At 52.2% G+C, this 20,000-nt stretch overlaps 1 protein-coding gene across 1 annotated transcript in view; it reads right to left on the minus strand.

The window, feature by feature from the left end:
• Positions 1-20,000, minus strand: part of LOC133138664 (arginine-glutamic acid dipeptide repeats protein-like) — a 184,190-nt gene that overhangs the window by 95,799 nt on the left and 68,391 nt on the right. Inside the window, exon 3 of the mRNA XM_061257599.1 lies at positions 9,658-10,141. Within this exon, the coding sequence (XP_061113583.1) occupies positions 9,658-9,997 (340 nt within the window). The 5' untranslated portion in view covers positions 9,998-10,141. The remainder of the gene's footprint in view (positions 1-9,657; positions 10,142-20,000) is intronic.

A 20,000-nucleotide genomic window follows, 5' to 3' on the forward strand; every position in this document is an offset into this window, starting at 1 on the left:
ACCCTGCACTCTAACAACCACACCCCTGTGTGAAAGCTCATACCCTGCACTCTAACAACCGCACCCCTGTGTGAAAGTTCATACCCTGCACTCTAACAACCACACCCCTGTGTGAAAGCTCATACCCTGTACTCTAACAACCACACCCCTGTGTGAAAGCTCATACCCTGCACTCTAACAACCACACCCCTGTGTGAAAGCTCATACCCTGCACCTAACAACCGCACCCCCGTGTTAAAGCTCATACCCTGCACTCTAACAACCACACCCCTGTGTGAAAGCTCACAGCCTGCACTCTAACAACCACACCCCTGTATGAAAGCTCACATCCTGCACTCCAACAACCGCACCCCCGTGTTAAAGCTCATACCCTGCACTCTTAACATTCTCACCCCCGTGTTAAAGCTCATACCCTGCACTCTAACAACCACACCCCCGTGTTAAAGCTCATACCCTGCACTCCAACGCCCACACCTCCGGGTGAAAAGCACATAGCCCGCACTATAGAATCCTCACCCCCCATGTGAAAGTTCATACCCTGCACCGTAACACCTTCACCCCCGTGTGAAAGCTCACAGCCCGCACTCTGACAGCGTCGGCGGTTAGCGCTTAGCGTCGGCGGTTCACTCACGAGGAGAGGAGCCCCGGATCAGGCAGGGAAAAACACCGCCGCGGCACGAGCCCTTTCCCGACAGCTCCATTAGAGCCCTTTCAGCCCGTCACTCTCCACACGGTTTTATTTATTTGTGTTTATCGCCGCGGTCATTGATCTCCTTCTCTTGATCTCTTCTCGGGCAGCCGGCAATGAAAGGATTTAAATCGCTCTCGCACATCCCAGGCCATTTGTGTAACGCCGTTTGAAAAAAAAACCCCACAAAGGCCATTTTTATAGAAATCTCAGACATACGGGGTGGGCTTATCAGTGGCAATTTGAATGAAGGATATTTCTTTTTTTTTTTTAAGCGCTGTCAGTGAGACGTCTGCGTGACGGACGCGGGGCGTTGGGGCGCGGGCGGCCGCTCAACCCAGCGCCCCGGTCGCGTACAAGATAAAATAAATGAAAATATCCATCACCTCCCCCCGTGTGACCCGCGGGGGCCACACGCCATTCGTCAAGAGGAGGAGGGGGGGAGGAACAAAAGAGACTCATTTAAATGAAATGAGATGACACGTTTCAACCAGGCGCATCAATATCTGTGGGGGGGGGGGACTTAGCACGCTACCCCCGGATTAGCGCCCCTGAACCTAACAAGAGCATTCCTTTTAGGGCGGACTGGGGCCTCCCTCTAAACCGGCGCTGCTCAACTCCATGTCCTGTAGGCCGCAGTGTCTGCGGGTTTTAGCGCCTACTGTGTCCTACACGTCCTGAATTCACTAGTTATTTTACAGATTCAGATAATAAGCTAATTAGTAAATTAGGTGGTTTAGGGCACAGTTGACGCCTGATAGCACTGCTCTCAACAAAAGCCAAACAACACATTGAGCTACAAAGAAAAAAAAAAAAGATAATTAGTCTATATTTAAGTATTTTACTTCAGCTAAACAACAAAACATGCCAACAAAATGTAGACAGACAAATATACACCCGCCGAAAAAAATTGTTTAAAAAAAATATATATAATAGTATATAATATAAATGTGTTGTTTGTGTGCGTTATGTGTGTCTGCGTTTTTGTGATTTTGTGTTTTTGTGTGTGTGCGAGATCACATTTTTATGATGAGATCTAGCCACCACCTGATAACGTTAATTACCTGTCAATAACAGCGGCTGCAAGTTCCCAGTGCGTTTTCAGTGCGCTTTAATTGTATCTACCCCTGTAAATTCTCGGTTCTCGCTGGAAGGCTTGTGTGTGTTCAGTCTCAGCGGGCTTCCTCCGAGCTGCCGCTGACAATTTTACAGCCTCTCTGAAGCACCGTGAAGGGCGGTAAAAGCAATCTTAAAACAAACAGCAGAAATATTGTGCGCAATTACAGTAAACCTGTGCGACGGGTGTAGGCCGGGTTTTAATTGCCGGTCTGCCGTTTCTCCGAGGCCCTTAGCGCCCGCGGTTCTGTGCTTTATGATGTGAGTTATGTGGTTAAAGTGCAGCCCTTTAAAACTGCCAATCTGTTACACATTTAAGGCGTTGTGTGATAAGAAAGTGTTCCTCTCCATCACCCCCGGGGACCGGATAAGAGCCGGGGCTCAAGGGTACGAGGCTGGGAGGGGGGGAGGGGAGAGAGGAGGAGGGGGGGGACCGTTGCGCTTCGGGTCTTTTGTGCGCGCCCCTCTCTAAACCAGCCCAGCTCAGCTCCGCAGCTCTGAGACAGAAGGGGCGGGTGGGTGTTTCTGGAGAGCCAACTACATTTCCGTTACGCAAAGCCCCCCGGTTCATTCCCCAGTTTGATATCTACGACGGAGCCGGTGTCCTCCCGCAGCGACGGGACACAGAACTGTATCCCCGCCCGAAACGCCATCGTTCTCCCCGGCCATTACGGCTTAATGCACTGTCACTCCCGGCTGGAGCTCATGAATATTCACCAGGGACGGGACGAGGGGGGGGAGGGCCCTCGGCTGTGACTGGCTCAGAGAGCCATTCTCCGCCGCCAGTCAAGCGCGGCTAATTTAAAACACACCTTCCCCCGTAAAGAGGGGGAACCTGTTTTACCTCCCTCTGCAAACGAGCCCTCCTTTCAGTCGCCACAGCGCACACAGGCAAATTAGCCAAACGTTTGTTAGGTAACGTCTGGATTATTATTTTTTTATTTATCAGTCAGCCGTGGGTGTGGGAGAGGTAACAAGGAGGAGGAAGAGGTGGTGAGGGAGGAGACAGAAAAGCATTTCCCTGTGAGCAGCTACATTCTCAGACGACATTTCCCCCACATATGATGCAATAAATAATAAACAAACAAACAGACAAGAAATCGAGGGAACTCATGAGTAACGCAAACAAATCAAAGGCTGAAGACTTCGTTCTGCCGGAATCTTCTCTCTTAAACGCTACCAGACCGTTCGTGCGGTGGAGTTACAAACAGCCTCTCAGACATCAGATTACATTCCCAAATACGGGAGGTTTGGCTCCTCCACAGTAACGAATCAATTCGCAGGCCTTAAAAGCGCACCTGGGATGTGTAAAAACTAAAAACATTTGGAATGTGTGGCCCACACCTGTTCTCTTCAACAGCGTAAAGGCCAGTCATTCACTCGGTCAGCCATTTTGTTTCAGAAATGACTGTACTTGCACAGTAACTGAGAGGAAGTGTGCTAACCCCAGGCACAGCGGTAGCACGTTAGCCGGTCCACCCGCTAATTAAGCAGGGCTAATTAAGCTTTGGGGGGCACAGACGGTGCGCTCTGGTTAGCCCTAGAACGGTGCTAGCGGCCAAAATCAGACTCCTCCCCCTCACTTCCTGCTGCAGCTGAGCGGGGGCCATATTCTCTGAGAGAAACGTGAACGCGTCGCGAGTTCTGGGCCCCGCACCGTACCCTTTCCGACCGATTCACCCGGGACCTGACCCATTACGTACCCGTTGCGTTTCATCTGACCCCTTACGCACCCGTTGTGTTTCATCTGACCCCTTATGCACCCGTTGCATTTCATCTGACCCATTATGCACCCGTTGTGCTTAATCTGACCCATTATTCTCCCGTTGGGTTTCATCTGACCCAATACGTATACGTTGTGTTTCATCTGACCCATTACGCACCCGTTGCGTTTCATCTGACCCATAACGCACCCCTTGTGTCCCGGCCCTTTTTTCATGAGCCTTATTCACGCTCGGCAGATAACAGGGCCCCTCTTTGCAGCCCGAGAAAATACTCCAGACCAGATTACATCAAATCTCTCAACCACTTGCTGCGAATTACACCAGCTGAGTCTCCCTGGGACAGGAGCACAGGCCCTCTGCACCAGCGGAGTCTCCCTGGGACAGGAGCACAGGCCCTCTGCACCAGCTGAGTCTCCCTGGGACAGGAGCACAGGCCCTCTGCACCCGCTGAGTCTCCCTGGGACAGGAGCACAGGCCCCTTTGACAGAAGCAGTAGCTGCAGTCAGTAGCACTTCTCTAATTGGCCACCGCCAGGTGGTTAGAGTTCAAAAGAGCCAATCCCAGTCACAGCAGCACTCAGCGCTGCGGACGGGCCGGCTCATTGTGAAAAAAACGCCCTTATTTTCATCTCCCAGCTCCACACGCATCGACCGGCGCGCTCAAATGTGACAAACCACACATCGCAGGGTGAGGAGCCTCCCACTGCGAGACCTCCACACGTTCAGCTAACGCTAACGCTAACCAGGGCAGGTGACACCAGCCTATGGAAGGTCCCGGCTGGGCACAATTTACGTCAGCCATCTTGTCAGACAGGTAGGGGCCGCTTTGTGGGGGGGGTGGAGGACACCCCTTCAGTAGCATGTGATTGAAATCTGAGAGGAATTCATTACACGGACGGAGAAATGACAGCGCGGAGGACGTTAGGCAGAGCGACGCGACGCAGCCCGGGCGCTAAAACTCACACAGTGCCGTTCCCGCCATCGGTGCTGCTGTAGCGCACGGCTAAAGCACCGGCGTGCAAACGCACCGCCGTCAAACGCACCGGCGTGCAAACGCACCGGCGTGTAAACGCCAACGCCTCATCCCGGGAGACAGACGCTCAGAGACGACCCCTCCTGCAGCATTAACGCAGCCTCCAGCCGCGCGTCCTGAGGGGGGAGGGACTCCCATGATGCACTGTGCGCGGGGGGGGGTTCAGACCCTGAAAAATACATGACTTTAGACACGGAGCGTGCTTTGGGCAGGCCCAGAGTGCCATTACCCTAATCACAGCCATCACGGTGTGGGTCCCTTCAGACCAGAGAGACTGCAGTCAACACCTCTAATTCTGCTCTGTTAGAACTGCATCAATCAGGCAAATACAGCAGCAGGGTTTTTTTTAACCTGCATCATTCCACTTTGAATAAATTCTGTTTTTACACCCAGCCAGGCAGTCATTTAGAGGCGGACATAAAAATCATGAGAGTCCCTTGTCGTCTGGTGTGTGCGTGTATGTGTGTGTGTGTGTGTGTGTGTGTGTGCATTCATATGTGTATGGTTGTGCTTGTGCCTGTGAGTGCGTGTGTGCATTTGTATGCATATGCGTGTGTATATGTGTATATATGTGTGTGTGTGTGTGTGTGTGTATGCGTGTGTATGTGTGTGTGTGAGCGTGTGAGTGTATGTGTGTGTGTATGCGTGTGTGTGTGTGTGTGTGTGTGAGCGTGTGTGTGTGCGCGTGTGCGTGTGCGTGTGCGTGTGTGTGACAGACGCAGAAGGAGTGACCGCTCTCTTGTGCAGCTGACGGTAACACAGACCCTGTGGGAAGCAGCGTAATTAGATGACAGCTGTACAGACACCCAGAGCATGCTGGGACAGCAGAGGGAGGTCGCTCTGTGGGAAACGTCTGCAGGGCCAGAGGACCAGGCCCTCATAACCCCTCCATCACCTCACCAGGCACAGCCACAGTAAACACAGGCTCATTTATACCTGCATCACTCCAGGCAACTGCTCACGCTCAACCTCCCCTTTTATCATTACAGAGAGAGGGGGGGGAGGGAGGAAGAGAGAGGGGGAGAGAGAGGGAGGGAGGAAGAGGGAGGGGGGGAGAGAGAGGGAGGGAGAGAGGGCAGGACAGAGAGAGAGCGGGGGAAGGAGAGAGAGAGGGGGTGGAGGGAGGAAGAGGGGGAAAGAGGCGGAAAGAGGGTAAGAGATAGACAGAGATACAGAGTGAGAATGAGAGAAGCAGAATGAGAGAGGGAGATAGATAGATAAAGAAGCAGAGAGGGAGGGGAAAAAGGAGAGTGATAGAGAGACACACAAAGAGACAGAGAGAAAGAGGGAGAGAAAGAGAGAGGGAGAGGGTAGAGAGAGAGAGGGAGAGAGAGGGAAAGGGTACAGACAGAGAGAGAGAAAGAGAGAGAGGGAGAGATGCAGAGGACGTCTGTCCCCAGAGGTGAGGCTGTACAGAGTGTGTGGGGGGGGTTTTGAGGAGAGTGTGTGGGGGGGGTTTTGAGGAGAGTGTGTGAGGGGGGTTTTGAGGAGAGGGGGAGGGGGGGCTCTTGGAGAGGGGACAGCAGAAGGCCAGCCCTGCTCTGGGCTGGGCTGGGCTGAGCAGAGCCGGGGCGTATCGATCTCGGGCGGAGAGTGTGCTTATAAGCTGGTCTGCGGATCCATAATGCGGCTGTGTGCAGTGTATCTCCACAGCACCACAGGGAGCGGGCCGGAGGAGCGCTGCTCAAAGGCCCGATCGATCCGCGCGGCTGGCCCGGCTCCTACAGCACACCTGCCTGCAATACAAATGGCCAGCCTCCCGTACGCCACCTCTCAGACTGCAGCAGCGTTAGCGAACGCGCTAACGCTGCAGCCCGGATCGATGCTGCTGACCCACACCTTCCACTCATTCCCCAGATAAGCAGCTACGCAGCAGTCCTGGAGCACGGTGCTTCGCTTTCTCCCTCCCCGTCACGTTTGAAAAGTCTTCCGCGTATCCGTCACGTTCGGTCTGGTGTCGAAAGGCTTTCGAGGGGCGCTTCTCCGCGCCCCCTTCTCTGTGTCCACCCTTCTCTGGGGAGGGGGGGGGGGGGCTGGGCGGTTGGTGGTCATTGTGTGTCACTAGACGAAAATAAAGGGATTTAACATTTACCGAAGCTTAATCCAATCCGGGCTTTGTGCCTGCTTAAGCCACTCAAATCAAATCTGATTGCGGCGGCTCTCCAGAAAACCGCCACAAAAGAGGAAGGGGCGGCCGCACATGCTGCCGAATATGCAGAGCGCGCATTTAGCCCACAGGGATTTGACGGATGAAATCAATATGAATTCAATAGCAGCCCAGACTTAAGATTGGACATTATGACATGGGGCATTGTCATGGTTACAATAACAGGCTTTTAGCCACGTTAAAAATGCTTAAGCCAACGGATTGCTCTCAAACGATGCAAACAGCGTGTTAATGCAAAATTGAAGAACGTAATCGAATCCAACTTCGGCCGCATAATAAAATTACATAACTGAGCATGGCTAAAACTAATTATTAGAAAAGCCATCAAGTGTTTTTACAATGGGAGCGGTCTCATTCCTGCTAATTCACAAGCTGGCCAGAGAGCTTGAGATATCACTCAACTCTCCGGTTGGTGGTCGATGTTAGGTTTGCTGCCACAAAAAGCATATGAAAGTGATGACAGTCATTGTCACCTATATATAGAATATGTGTAGAGCTTTAGGGGAAATACTGTTAATTTAGGGCTACTGTAGGTTTGAATCGACAAATACAATGTACCCCCATTTCAAACAAAATGTAAATAAATTTTTTCTTTTTTTAATAGAAATACCAATAACCGCCTATTTATTCCTTTTTTATTCTGAGCTTTTAATCACCTTTAAAAAAACATTGATGAATTCTGTATTCTCCACAACAACACTCGTTTATTTGCATTGACTACACAAGGTGACACTAAGGATCCGCTCAATTCAGCACCCGATTACACAGCCCGAATGCACAAAGACAAAACTCAGGTGTTTAACGCAGGCTCCATCCTACAGAGCTGAGGAACGTTTAACACACGCTCCATCTTACAGCGCTGAGGAACGTTTAACACACGCTCCATCTTACAGCGCTGAGGAACGTTTAACACACGCACCAGCTTACAACGTTAAATAACGTTTAACGCAGGCTCCATCGTATAGCGTTAAATAACGTTTAACACACGCTCCATCTTACAGCGCTGAGGAACGTTTAACACACGCACCAGCTTACAACGTTAAATAACGTTTAACGCAGGCTCCATCGTATAGCGTTAAATAACGTTTAACACACGCTCCATCTTACAGCGCTGAGGAACGTTTAACACGCTCCATCTTACAGCGCTGAGGAACGTTTAACACGCTCCATCTTACAGCGTTAAATAACGTTTAACACAGACTCCATTGTATAGCGTTAAATAACATTGAACGCATCTCCATTTTACAGCGCTGAAGAACGTTTAACATACCCTCCATCTTACAGTATTAAATAACATTGAGCACACTCTCCATCTTATAGCGCTGAGGAACGTTTAACACACGCTCCATCTTACAGCGCTGAAAAACGTCCCCCCCAGCAGTTAACAGGAGACGGGGGGGGAAAGTGCACACCAGCAGTAATTTCCTCTGCCTCTGCATTAGGAAGCTGAGCGTGGTGACTGCGATCCTACTTGACCTTTCGGTGCAGGGCAGGAGAGGGAAAGGTCGGCCCAGAGAGGGACCGGAGCTGAAGGCCCATGATGCACTGCTCTGCCTCTCCCTCCCCCCTCCCCCCTCCCCCCGCACGAGGCTCCAGTGGTTTATAAGAGCTCTGTGTTCACGGCTCACTCTGTAAAGGTTACCCTCTCTCAGCCTCCATCTGCATCGGTAATAACGCAGTCCCAGCAGGGGCACTCTCAGACATCCAGAGCGGAAAAAAGCCGCCGTTCCCTGAAGATCCGGCCTCTTCCCGAGCCCGCAGGTGGGATCGCCATAATCTCTCCTTAAAAGAAAATCCTGTCGGGTAATTCATGCCACATGTAATATATGAGCTCTGGGTGGAAGCCTGTTACAACGGGGGCCTGCGAACACCAGCCCCGGCCGTAAAGAATGTGGCTTTAGCGATTGTGAAAATGTCAGCTTGTTTTAGATGGAGGTCTCGGCTCCCAGCGATATCTAGTGCTTTTCCCAGTGACACATCAAACAGTGTAATTCCCAAAATCACTGCCCAGCAGTGGGGGGTCATTCCGGCAGCAGAATTCCAGGAATGTAATAACACGGGGGGGGGCAAAGCCCAGTTAATCTGGTGCAGATTTCACACAGCATTAGCCCTCACCGGGACTTTCCCTCCATAGAGTCCAGCAGGTGGACATGGGCAATTTCCACAGAACGAGATAAATCAGAGTGTGTGTGTGTGTGTGTGTGTGTGTGTGTGTCTGTGAGAGGAACTGCGCAAATGTGCGTGTATGTGTGTGTGTGTGTGTGTGTGTATGTGTGTGAGTGTGTGTGTGAGTGTATGCGTGCGTGCGTGCGTGTGTGAGTGTATGCGTGCGTGCGTGTGTGTGTGTGTGTGTGCGTGAGTGTGAGTGTGTGTGTGTGTGCGTGAGTGTGTGCGTGTGTGTGTGTATGTGTGTGTGTGTGTGTGTGCGTGTATGTGTGTGAGTGTGTGTGTGAGTGAGTGTGAGTGTGTGTGTGTGTATACGTGTGAGAGTGTGTGTATAGTGTATGTGTACAGTGTGTGTGTGTGTATAGTGTATGTATAGTGTATGTGTACGTGTGTGTGTCCAGTGTGTGTGTGTGTGTGTATAGTGTATGTGTGTGTGTGTGTGTGTGTGTGTGTGTGTGTGTGTGTGTGTGAGTGTGTGTGAGTGTGTGTGTGTGTATACGTGTGAGAGTGTGTGTATAGTGTATGTGTACAGTGTGTGTGTGTGTATAGTGTGTGTATAGTGTATGTGTACGTGTGTGTGTATAGTGCGTGTGTGTGCGTGTGTGTGTGTGTATAGTGTGTGTGTGCGTGTGTGTGCGTGTGTGTGTGTGTGAGTGTGTATATGTGTATAGTGTGTGTGTGTGTGTGTGTGTGTACCTGTGTGTGTGTGTATAGTGTATGTGTACAGTGTGTGTACGTAGCAGCGGACGGTAGGAGCAGCTCACCTCCGGGCCGGTACACGCTCTCGTCCTCGGTGACGTAGGAGGTGATCTCCCCGTTCTCGGTGCGCTCGTAGCGGCTCTTCTTCTTGGGCGTCTTCTTCTTGCTCTTGCGGGAGGCCTCCTCGGCGGCGCCGGCCGCCTCCTGGTCCTCGTCCTCGCTGTGGTCGCTCTCGGCGTAGTTCCGCGCCCCGCCCTCCAGCGTGCAGCTGCGTCGCGGCCGGGCGCTCTCCCCCTCCCGCGCGCGCTCCCTCTTGTCCCGGTCGCGGTCGCGTTCGCGGTCCCGCTCGCGGTCGCGCTCCCGCTCCCTCTCGCGCTCCTTGTCCTTCTCCTTGTCGCCGCTCATGATGCGCCAGGTGCCTTCCTCGGTCCTCTCACGGCAGGGCCTCCGTGAAAGGTAGACGGTCAGCCTGGGCTTCAGTCTTCTGAATTTACCGCTCAGATCCAGGAAGAATTCGGCCTCACCAGCAACCCCGCGCTGTCACAAGAGCTGCCGAGGAGAGAGGGAGAGAGGGAACGCGACGTTATTCAATTAACGGTCGCGTACTGTGGAAAATTATAGCTCCCTCGCTATGCGGATTTAAAAGGAGTTGAAGGTGCGATGAAAACATTGTGAAAGTGTCAAAATGCACTGTCCCCGAAGAAATCCACACAATCCGTATTTAAAAGGGCTGTTGGGAAGTTGTCATATGACAACAAAACGCTCATGAGGCACTGAAGAATTAGACTGGATACAGATTGTACTTAAAACCACACAAACGTCATCTTCTAGATATCAAGAGCTAAAATAAAACACTGGAAAGGTGTAGGAATTGGGAGCTTTAAAAAGGAGCTCGGCTGCTAAACCTCACATAACCGCACACCTCTCATCCTGAGGGGGATAGAGAAGGGGTTTCTGGGTAATACCGTTCAGTTCACCCCGTCCAGAATGAATACAGGAGCACGAGAACACATCACTGATAGCCTGAGACTGACCTGCGTTATACACACAAACATCAAGCCTCTCGCCCTATTGGCCGGCTCACCTCACCAGCGGGGTTCAGCGAGGGTTCTCCCACACGCGCGCCCGAACGAGACTCCCCACCGCGCTGCCATCCCACACAAACCACGGCCAGTCTGACTGGATGTGAGGCCTACAGGGCAGGGATTCCCCTTACATCAGTGTTTCAGCTCAATCTCAATCACAGCGGGTTATTCCTGCACCCCTGCGAACACCAGCGCTAAAGGCTGCGGTCAGTGCGAAGCTGACGGGACTTAGAAAGAGCTCCCGCCCGCAGTGGGGCATTCTGGGGGATGGAGTCCGGTTCAGAGGCCTACATCCACACAGAGACGTTACCTCGGGTTTCACTCACCCCTTTTAAACCCAAACTCCCTTTTTAAACCCAAAGCCCCCCCCACAGAGAGGACAGAGCACAGAGAGCTGCTCTCGCCCTCCAGAGTCACGGAAAATAACCTCTACAGAAGACAAGGGCAGGAAAACCCCGTAGAACTACGATAAATAAGAGAGCAGACCACAGCCAATGGGCCAATCGCGCACAGACAGCTATGTCACATGACTGTAGCTGGGACGGACTCACTCACTCCCCAATGTCAGCCTTTTATGGAGTAAATAAAGACAGAGTCACAGACTTTCTGCAGAGCCAAACCTGGCAGCCACAACAAACAGGGAGAGGGCAGCGGAGAGAAAGGGTGAAGAGAGGAGGAGGAGAGAAAGAGAGGGCAGAACAGGGAGGTGTGTGGAATAAAAGACTTGTTGGTAGGGTGGTGTGGGGGTGGGGGGCAGGGGCAGGGGGCGGGTGGGGAGGTTTTTTGGCAGGGGAAGTGGCGCTGTTGACAACAACACTCCTCGCTGGCAGCCTGTCATCTGCAGAGTGACCCCCGCCTGGCAGGGCAGCTGCTTCTGTCGTCACGGGCAACCCAGGCGCCGCTCTGCGATGGCGGTCTGCACCCCTGCACCCCCCCCAGCGCCTGTTCACCCCCTCCAGCGCCCGTTCACCCCCTCACCCCCTCCAGCGCCCGTTCACCCCCTCACCCCCTCCAGCGCACGTTCACCCCCTCCAGTGCCCGTTCACCCCCCCCAGTGCCCGTTCACCCCCCCCAGCGCCTGTTCACCCCCTCCACCCCTCACCCCCACCAGCGCCCCCTCACCCCCTCCAGCGCCCATTCACCCCCTCACCCCCTCCAGCGCCCGTTCACCCGTGCCCCCCTAGCCCCTCCAGCGCCCGTTCACCCCCTCACCCCCTACCCTACGCAGGGACAGGTCGCCGATGACGGCACCGATTCTGATTACCGAACCTGGAGCACGCGGGATTCGGGACACAGCCTGCAATATCACTGGTGAAAATACTCTGTGAGCATGCGTGTGTGTGTGTGTGTGTGTGTGTGTATCTGCAATATCACTGGTGAAAACACTCTGTGAGCGTGCGCGCACGTGTGTGTGTGTGTGTGTATCTGCAATATCACTGGTGAAAACACTCTGTGAGCATGCGTGTGTGTGTGTGTGTGTGTGTGTGTATCTGCAATATCACTGGTGAAAACACTCTGTGAGCGTGCGTGCGCGCGCGTGTGTGTGTGTGTGTGTGTGTGTATCTACAATATCACTGGTGAAAACACCACACACTGAAGGACAAAAGTCCTTCAACAACTGCCACTAAAAAGAGGGAAAAACACAGGGCATAAAATGAGTTGGGGAATGTAAGGAAGCTGGGCACCATCTTGTGTCTATCTGCCCCTCACACTGTGCAGAGGCTTGTGGGCAATATCACGGACATGGCAACCACATAAAATCTCTTTTTCACTTCAGTCATGGTTTTGGCTTCATTTTCGCCCAATAGGAATGCCAATGCTGCAGCCTTCTCAAACGGTTAGCCAACCGCTTCCTGACCACTCTGGGGCCCTCCAAAGAGCTCCCAGAGCCGCTCTCCTGGAGAAACAGCCCGAGGGCCACACGTCAGCCCGCAACCCACGGCTGTGACCCACGCCAAAAACAGCCATTTAGCCTTCTAAACTACACGTCAAAGTCCAGCACGTACGCTAGCCTTCAGAGCCTCCGGTAGCGTTAGCCTGGGTGTCGTATAGGGGTATAATCTGTTCTTCGTACACAGTCTGTGACCACAGCCCTCCCTGCAGGCCTCCATTTTGGGGGCTGTTGTTTCAGAGGGGAAACCTGCTGACTCTGCAGGAGGCTCTGGCGCTAAGCGGCCGCCATATCCCCGGGTAGAGCCCCGCGAGACGGCGGGAAAATCCACTCGCGCGCGACGTCCACTGGAGCCCAGCGGGGGGAGAGAGAGAGGAGGCCCGGGAAGAGGAGGGGGTCTGGCGGGGGGAGAGGAGGAGGTCCAGGGGGGGGTCCGGGGGAGGGAGAGGAGGGGGTCTGGGGAGGCCGGGGGGGAAAGGGGGTTTGGGGGAGGGAGAGGAAGGGGGAAGAGGAGCAGGTCCGGGTGGGGGGAGAGGAGGAGGTGGGGGGGTTGGGAGAGCAGGAGGTCCGGGGGGAGGGGGGAGAGGAGGAGGTCCGGGGGGGGGGGAGAGGAGGAGGCCGGGGGGGCGTTCAGCCCACAGCACCTCATTTCACCCGCTGCCCCTCCCCGCTGAGCTGGAGGTGCGAGCCAGGACGTTTAAACACAGCGGATTCCACAGAAACACGAGCCTCTCTCTCGCAGAGCGAGCACTCAATCCCCCGTCAGTGAATCCTCGTAACGGGCACGACGCGGGTTTCCATTACTTCCAGCGTTCCCCACTTCTCCCGCCCCGTGCCGTTCCCATTTCCCTCACTGACACCAGTTCCCCTGTCATTTTAATCAGAGCTGCTAAGTATGGGTAAATAAACGCGGGCCGTCGCCGCTGGTTTAATGGCTTAAAGAGAGACCGTACAAAAACCCATGATGAAAACAATGCAGAACACTCTGCAAAAGCATAGCTGTGGTCATAAGCGGTCCGCATATTTCATTTCACAAAACCGCCAGCAACACAAACAATCTGCAGGCCGTTTGGACCGCAGGGACATGAAGAAATCCAAACGCCAAACAGAAAATTACGAAAACGGTCATTTTAAGATATTGCAGATCCTGTAAGCGATTTCTCAGATAATTATTTTGTGATGAATATGTGACTGGAACAGATTAAACGCAGGCTTTTCAGAAAAACCTCAAATGCAGCGAAATTAGCCTGGATTGAGCAAAAGGAAATTGAGAGCGATGTTAGCCCCGGAATCGTGCATGTCTTTCCCATGAACACTGGCCTCCCAAACTATTTTAGATGATAGGGTGGCCATAAAGACGTGTAGCTTTTTTGGGAAAACCGTTTCTTTGAACACTGTTACAAATCTAGTCCTAACATTATTGTTAAGTTAGTCACACTCGTGTTACCACAGCAGCGTTTTAACCCAAACGCAACCTCAGGCTTTTTACAGCTGGGAACATTTCAGAAGTCATTCTGCGTTTGAAAAGGGCAGTTACTCCTTTCTTCACTTCCAGGGTATTGAAGATAAATACGGTCTGTTTTATAACTTTGGACGCGTAGATGAAGACGTATGAAAAGCCACAGTAAAGGCTTTTTTCATTTTCTGTGTTGATGAAAATGTTAAATTTTTAATGTTCTGCGTAGATGACCGCATTAATCACCCAAACGCATGAAACGTGAAAAACACAGCCCGGCGTTTGAGTTCGCACAGACTCTGTTTACACAACACGGTTCGTGTCAGTGGTTCTCCTGTACACAGGCTAGCCCAGCTCAGGCTTCGTATTGAAGCCAAACCGGTTTAAACCGACCGAGAGGGGTGAGGCTACTTCAGTCCCACAGGCCTATGGTGCTCAAAGCACTTCCAGTTGAACTTCTGCTGCATTAAATACATGGATTTAAAAACAGTAGTGGGTTCATTTGACTATTCCCTGCAGAGCTAAATTTGGCCGGTTTAGACCGATCCGTCTTGTGCATACATATTTATTGAAAGCAGAAATGAATACTGAACACCTCCTCTGATAAACATTGGCACAAGCGGATTGTTTTTTGAAACCACCAGCCAAACTCCGCCATTTAGACGCATTGAAAAAGGGGTGTTCAGATCAGAGCGTTCTCACCCTCCCTCAGCTCAGAGGCTGAATACTCGACGTACACTCAGTCCACCGCGAAAGCCCCATTAACACGTTAAACCTTTCACAACTTCCTGCAAAAGCAGTTTCGGCTTGTTTGGCCCCTCGTTCGTTTCAAAACCTCCGGGAACAAACACTCGTCTTTTTATTTGTTCCCAAAAACCTGCAGGCAGGTTTTACGCCTCTCTTTCACCATCAAAAGGGCCATTCTGTGCTTCCTGTGAGACGAGGAGGAACCCAGACCTCCGCTGCTATCCCACAAGGCACCATTCCCCTCTATTTGAGCGCACGTCCTAACCCCCGCTGCACGGCTCTCGGACTGGGCTGATGGGTTTCCAGTCCGGGCCGGAGCAGTTAGCACTGCGCTGTGAGCATCAGGATCAGCACAGAACCTTCACATCTGCACACTAAAATCAAGAGACCACAGGGTCTGATCACACACGTCTACCACTGCCCCGGAGCAGACGCATCATCCCACAAAGGGACATTCAGATGCATTTCACAACGCTTAAATCCCATCAAACTACCGAGCGAAACCAGGACGGCTGTAAACATGCGAAGGATATTAGAGCAACAGCCTCAACTGCCATGTTAAACAAGTATTTATTGGACTGTAATGTGATTTAATTACACATTCGGAGCTTTCTCAATGAGCAAAGGCACATACGATTAAAATAAAAGCGCCTTTTACAGACGGAGCGGGGAGATGAAAGGGAGGGAAAACATTTCTCGCTCGCAGCGTAAACACGGAGAGAAAGGATGTGTCTAATTACGGCGGCCCGGCAGAGCTAGCGGTGCGTCTCTCTGCCATGCGTGTCAGCTCCACTTCCTGCAGCTCGCTGGGGCTGCTCTCTCCCCGTGCTACGAGTGCGTGTTTCTGCGCAGCCAACCTCATTCCTCCTGGGTGATCTCACAGCGTGCATAGTCCTCCACACAACCCAGTGCGAGAAAACGCTCTCTCTTTCCAGGGTTCATTTTCCTGTATCTGGCTTGAGATAGCGAGCTCTTAAAAAGCCACTCTTTTCCGCAGTTAATTAAGCCAAAAAGCCGCCCCACACAGATGTAAGATTATTTTCTCCACAGAAAAATACAAAAATGCGCTTTTGATGTTAAACTGTAATTTCTAAACACAGCGTGAGTCTGACACGGATGTCCGTTCAGTTCAACTTAATTACAGATTCAGAGCCACTAATGGGTCTCGCTGCGGACTGCTTCTACTGCAAACCGCCACGTTACGTACGCAAGAAACTGACCTCCAACAGGACAATACCACGTCCTCCTGTACTGGGCGCAGTAAGAACGGTTATCAGGATAACAAAACATTGCAAATGTCAGCTGAGCTAAAGCTTGCTATGCACTTATGCACTTTTTTGTGCAAGTATTAAGACCTGACGGTTTGTGCTTGTGCTGGATCTTTAACCGTGAAAGACTGCTTTCTGTTTAGAAATAGAAGGTTTAAAAAAAAAAAAAAAAAGGTCTTATACAAGCTTACAATCCAAGAAAAAAGCAAAAGCCTTTTATTTGTATCAAACCAGTGTCAAAATATGAGTTTTACAGAAGTGCCAGAACACTGCGCTAGAAGCAGAATCCAGATTGCCATAGTGACTGCAGGAATGGGGAAACAGCAGGCACAGAAACTAATCATGTTCAGTTTGAGCTACAGTCAGCTCCTGGGGAGCATAAACACCCGAAGGTCATAAAACATTCAGCCATATCCAGTATGACACAACTGTATGAAAGCAGGCCTGTGTGAAATAGTCCAGCCATCAGGAATAATACAGTCATGTTTAAGACTTTTTTGTTGGGCTGGTGGGCCAGGGAACTGGTGGCTAAGCAGAAGCACTTTCAGACGTGCTTTGCATTTTCCAGGAGGTTAGACGGATCCAGGGCTAGGTAGGCATCGACAGAGGAGGAACAGGGAACAGGGTCCCCAATGTGCTAATGCTAGTTAAACAATGAAGTCAACTACACTTACGAACTGCCCGCAGCCTCTCCAGCACAGAATGGCTTCTTCATGTTCATTTTAGAGACACAACGAGAATAAGAGATTTTAAAAGACTTTACTGGGCTGCACTACATAACACTGTGATTTACTGTGTGTGTGCGTGTGTGTGTGTGTGTGTGTTCAAGCATGTGTATATGTGTGAGTGCAGGTGTGCATGTGTGAGCATGCATATGTGTGTGTGTGTGAGTATGTGTGTGAGCATGCATATGTGTGAGTGTGTGAGTATGTGTGTGAGTGTGTGTGTGAGTATGTGTTTGAGCGTGTGTGTGTGTGTGTGTGTGTGTCTGCGTGAGTGTGAGTGTGTGTGAACGTGAGTGAGAGCCTGCATGAGTGTGTGTGTGTGTGTGTGTGTGTGTATGTGTGTGTATGTGTGTGAGCGTGTGCGTGTGTGTGAGCATGTGTGTATGTGTGTGTGTAGGTGTGCGTGAGCGTATGTGAGTGTATGTGTGTGCGTGAGTGTGAGCGTGAGTGAGCGTGAGTGAGAGCCTGCATGAGTGTGTGTGTGTGTGTGTATGTGTGTGTGTGTGTGCGTGCGTGCGTGTGTGTGAGTGTGTATGAGCGTGTGTGCACATTCCTCATCCGCTTCCATCAGCCAGCCCGAGCCGGTCTGCACAGTTAAAAACCCCCGTCCAAGAACAGACCGAGGTGAAGCCCCCAGCTGAGGACGGCAGGCCGTGTCCAGGGCGGGTCAGGGTACGGAGCGCTGAGCGGCCCCCTGGCGTCTCCCAGCAGCCTCCGCTCCGGGGGCACTCTCTGTATTCCGCGCCGCGTTCCGAGAGAGGCTCGGTTTCACACGGCGATAACTCAGCCTCCAACGCCCGGCGCCTCCCTCCTCCACACCCCCGCCATGACGGAACGCCTCTAAAGTGCCTTCAACAGCCCCGTTAGCTACATTACCCCCGACGGCAGCGCGGTACGAAAAGGGCCCCGCTTCCGCCTCCTACACCAGGAATGCAGAATCGCTCATCGAGAGCGCGGTCTCCGGCAGCAACAGTGTGCGGATGACTTTTCTATACACAGAGCGTCAGAGGGCAGTCAGGAGGGCCGGGGAGTCCAGGGCAGCCATGAGCACCGGAGGAGGCGCAGATCAGTAAATCTCTGTCCTAATCGGGTTTCCCCAAAGCTCCGGGGCGCTTTTCAAAAAGCGGAAATGAGGGTGAGCATTTATAGCCACCCCGGGAGGGCATGCAACAAGCGAACGAACGCTACTCGGAAATAAATAGAGCGTATGTGATTTGTTTTAATCAGAAAAGTATTTCAAAGGGAGGAACAGGGGCCTGCATATTGAATGATGTGCGTTAAGAGGAGAAGCACTGAATCTCCAGATTGAATTGTTGGCGCGTCTTCCCCCGCGGACACCGGTATCAGGCCGTCGTGTGTGTCACCGCTGAGATGCACAAGCGTTTCAGAACCAGGAGCGTTTCAGAACCAGGAGCGTTTCAGAACCAGGAGCGTTTCAGAACCAGGACCATTTCAGAACCAGGAGCGTTTCAGAACCAGGACCATTTCAGAACCATGACCATTTCAGAACCAGGAGCGTTTCAGAACCATGACCATTTCAGAACCAGGACCAATTCAGAACCAGGACTGTTCAGAACCAATACCATTTCAGAACCACAACCGTATCGGAACCACAACCGTTTCAATACCAGGACCGTTTCAGAAGCATGCCACAAACGCTCAACTCTGGCCCCTGGCAAAACCTCACATCCAATGGCTGCTTCCTAAAAACACAGAAAAGGAGGGGGAGGGGGGGGGGGATGTTGTGTGCCAACACACACTGCTCTCCTGAGACAGTGAGCTTTCAGTCAGCCCTCCCAAGGCCTCCAGTGTATCTCTACTCGCTTTTGTTCACAGCGTCATTTCCACAGTGCTGTTCACCGAGCCTGCTAGAATACAGGGACAATTTTACTTTTTACATTTCATTTTGCCTCCCCCGCCCCCGCCTCCCCCTTCGTGGCTTCCTTTGATCCATCCATCAAGTGAATTAATTGTCTTGCCAGTCAAGTGTGAGTGGCGGAGATGAAATGGTCAGATAGACAGGAGTGTGTATAATGGGGCCAATAAAAGCAGAGTTTCCTTAATCAAACGCCAAGAGCATTTCCTGATTAGCACAATGGAGGGCTGTGTGATGAGCAAACAAAGGAATACACACACACACACACCCACACACACACACACAGGCAGGGCTACGGGCACAGGAGGGAGAGAGACAGAGGACTCTGCTGCTCCACACATTACCGGCCCGCCTGATAACAACATGTCATTCTTTCACTACATGATTCACCTTCCAGAGAGTGGCTCTCAGTCTGAACCTGTAATTACGGCTCTCAGAGCCAGCCGGAGACGCCGTATGACCCAGGAGAGAAGCACTGCTCATATGACCCAGGAGAGAAGCACTGCTCAGGGCATGGAGACAGCGTATGACCCAGGAGAGAAGCACTGCTCATATGACCCAGGAGAGAAGCACTGCTCAGGGCATGGAGACAGCGTATGACCCAGGAGAGAAGCACTGCTCAGGGCCTGGAGACGCCGTATGACCCAGGAGAGAAGCACTGCTCAGGGCCGGAGACAGCGTATGACCCAGGAGAGAAGCACTGCTCAGGGCCTGGAGACACCGTATGACCCAGGAGAGAAGCACTGCTCAGGGCCGGAGACACCGTATGACCCAGGAGAGAAGCACTGCTCAGGGCCCCGGAGACAGCGTATGACCCAGGAGAGAAGCACTGCTCAGGGCCGGAGACAGCGTATTACCCAGGAGAGAAGCACTGCTCAGGGCCGGAGACAGCGTATGACCCAGGAGAGAAGCACTGCTCAGGGCCGGAGACAGCGTATTACCCAGGAGAGAAGCACCGCTCAGGGCCGGAGACAGCGTATGACCCAGTAGAGAAGCACCGCTCAGGGCCGGAGACAGCGTATGACCCAGGAGAGAAGCACTGCTCAGGGCCTGGAGACACCGTATGACCCAAGAGAGAAGGTATGCACACACACACACACACACAGACAAGAACGCGCGCACACACACAGGAGTAGAGACAGTCACAAAGAGACTCATACTCATGCAGGAGCGGCAAAACACACAATTTCTCTCACGCACACACACACAAATGCGTGCACACACTTGCACTCACACATGCATACATACACACACACACACACACACACACTCAGACAGGAACATACACATACACACACATACACACACACAGAGACACGCGCACACACGCATACACAAACACACATACACATACATGCAC

This window comes from Conger conger, chromosome 10 (assembly GCF_963514075.1).
Source record: "Conger conger chromosome 10, fConCon1.1, whole genome shotgun sequence".
Taxonomy (NCBI): domain Eukaryota; kingdom Metazoa; phylum Chordata; class Actinopteri; order Anguilliformes; family Congridae; genus Conger; species Conger conger.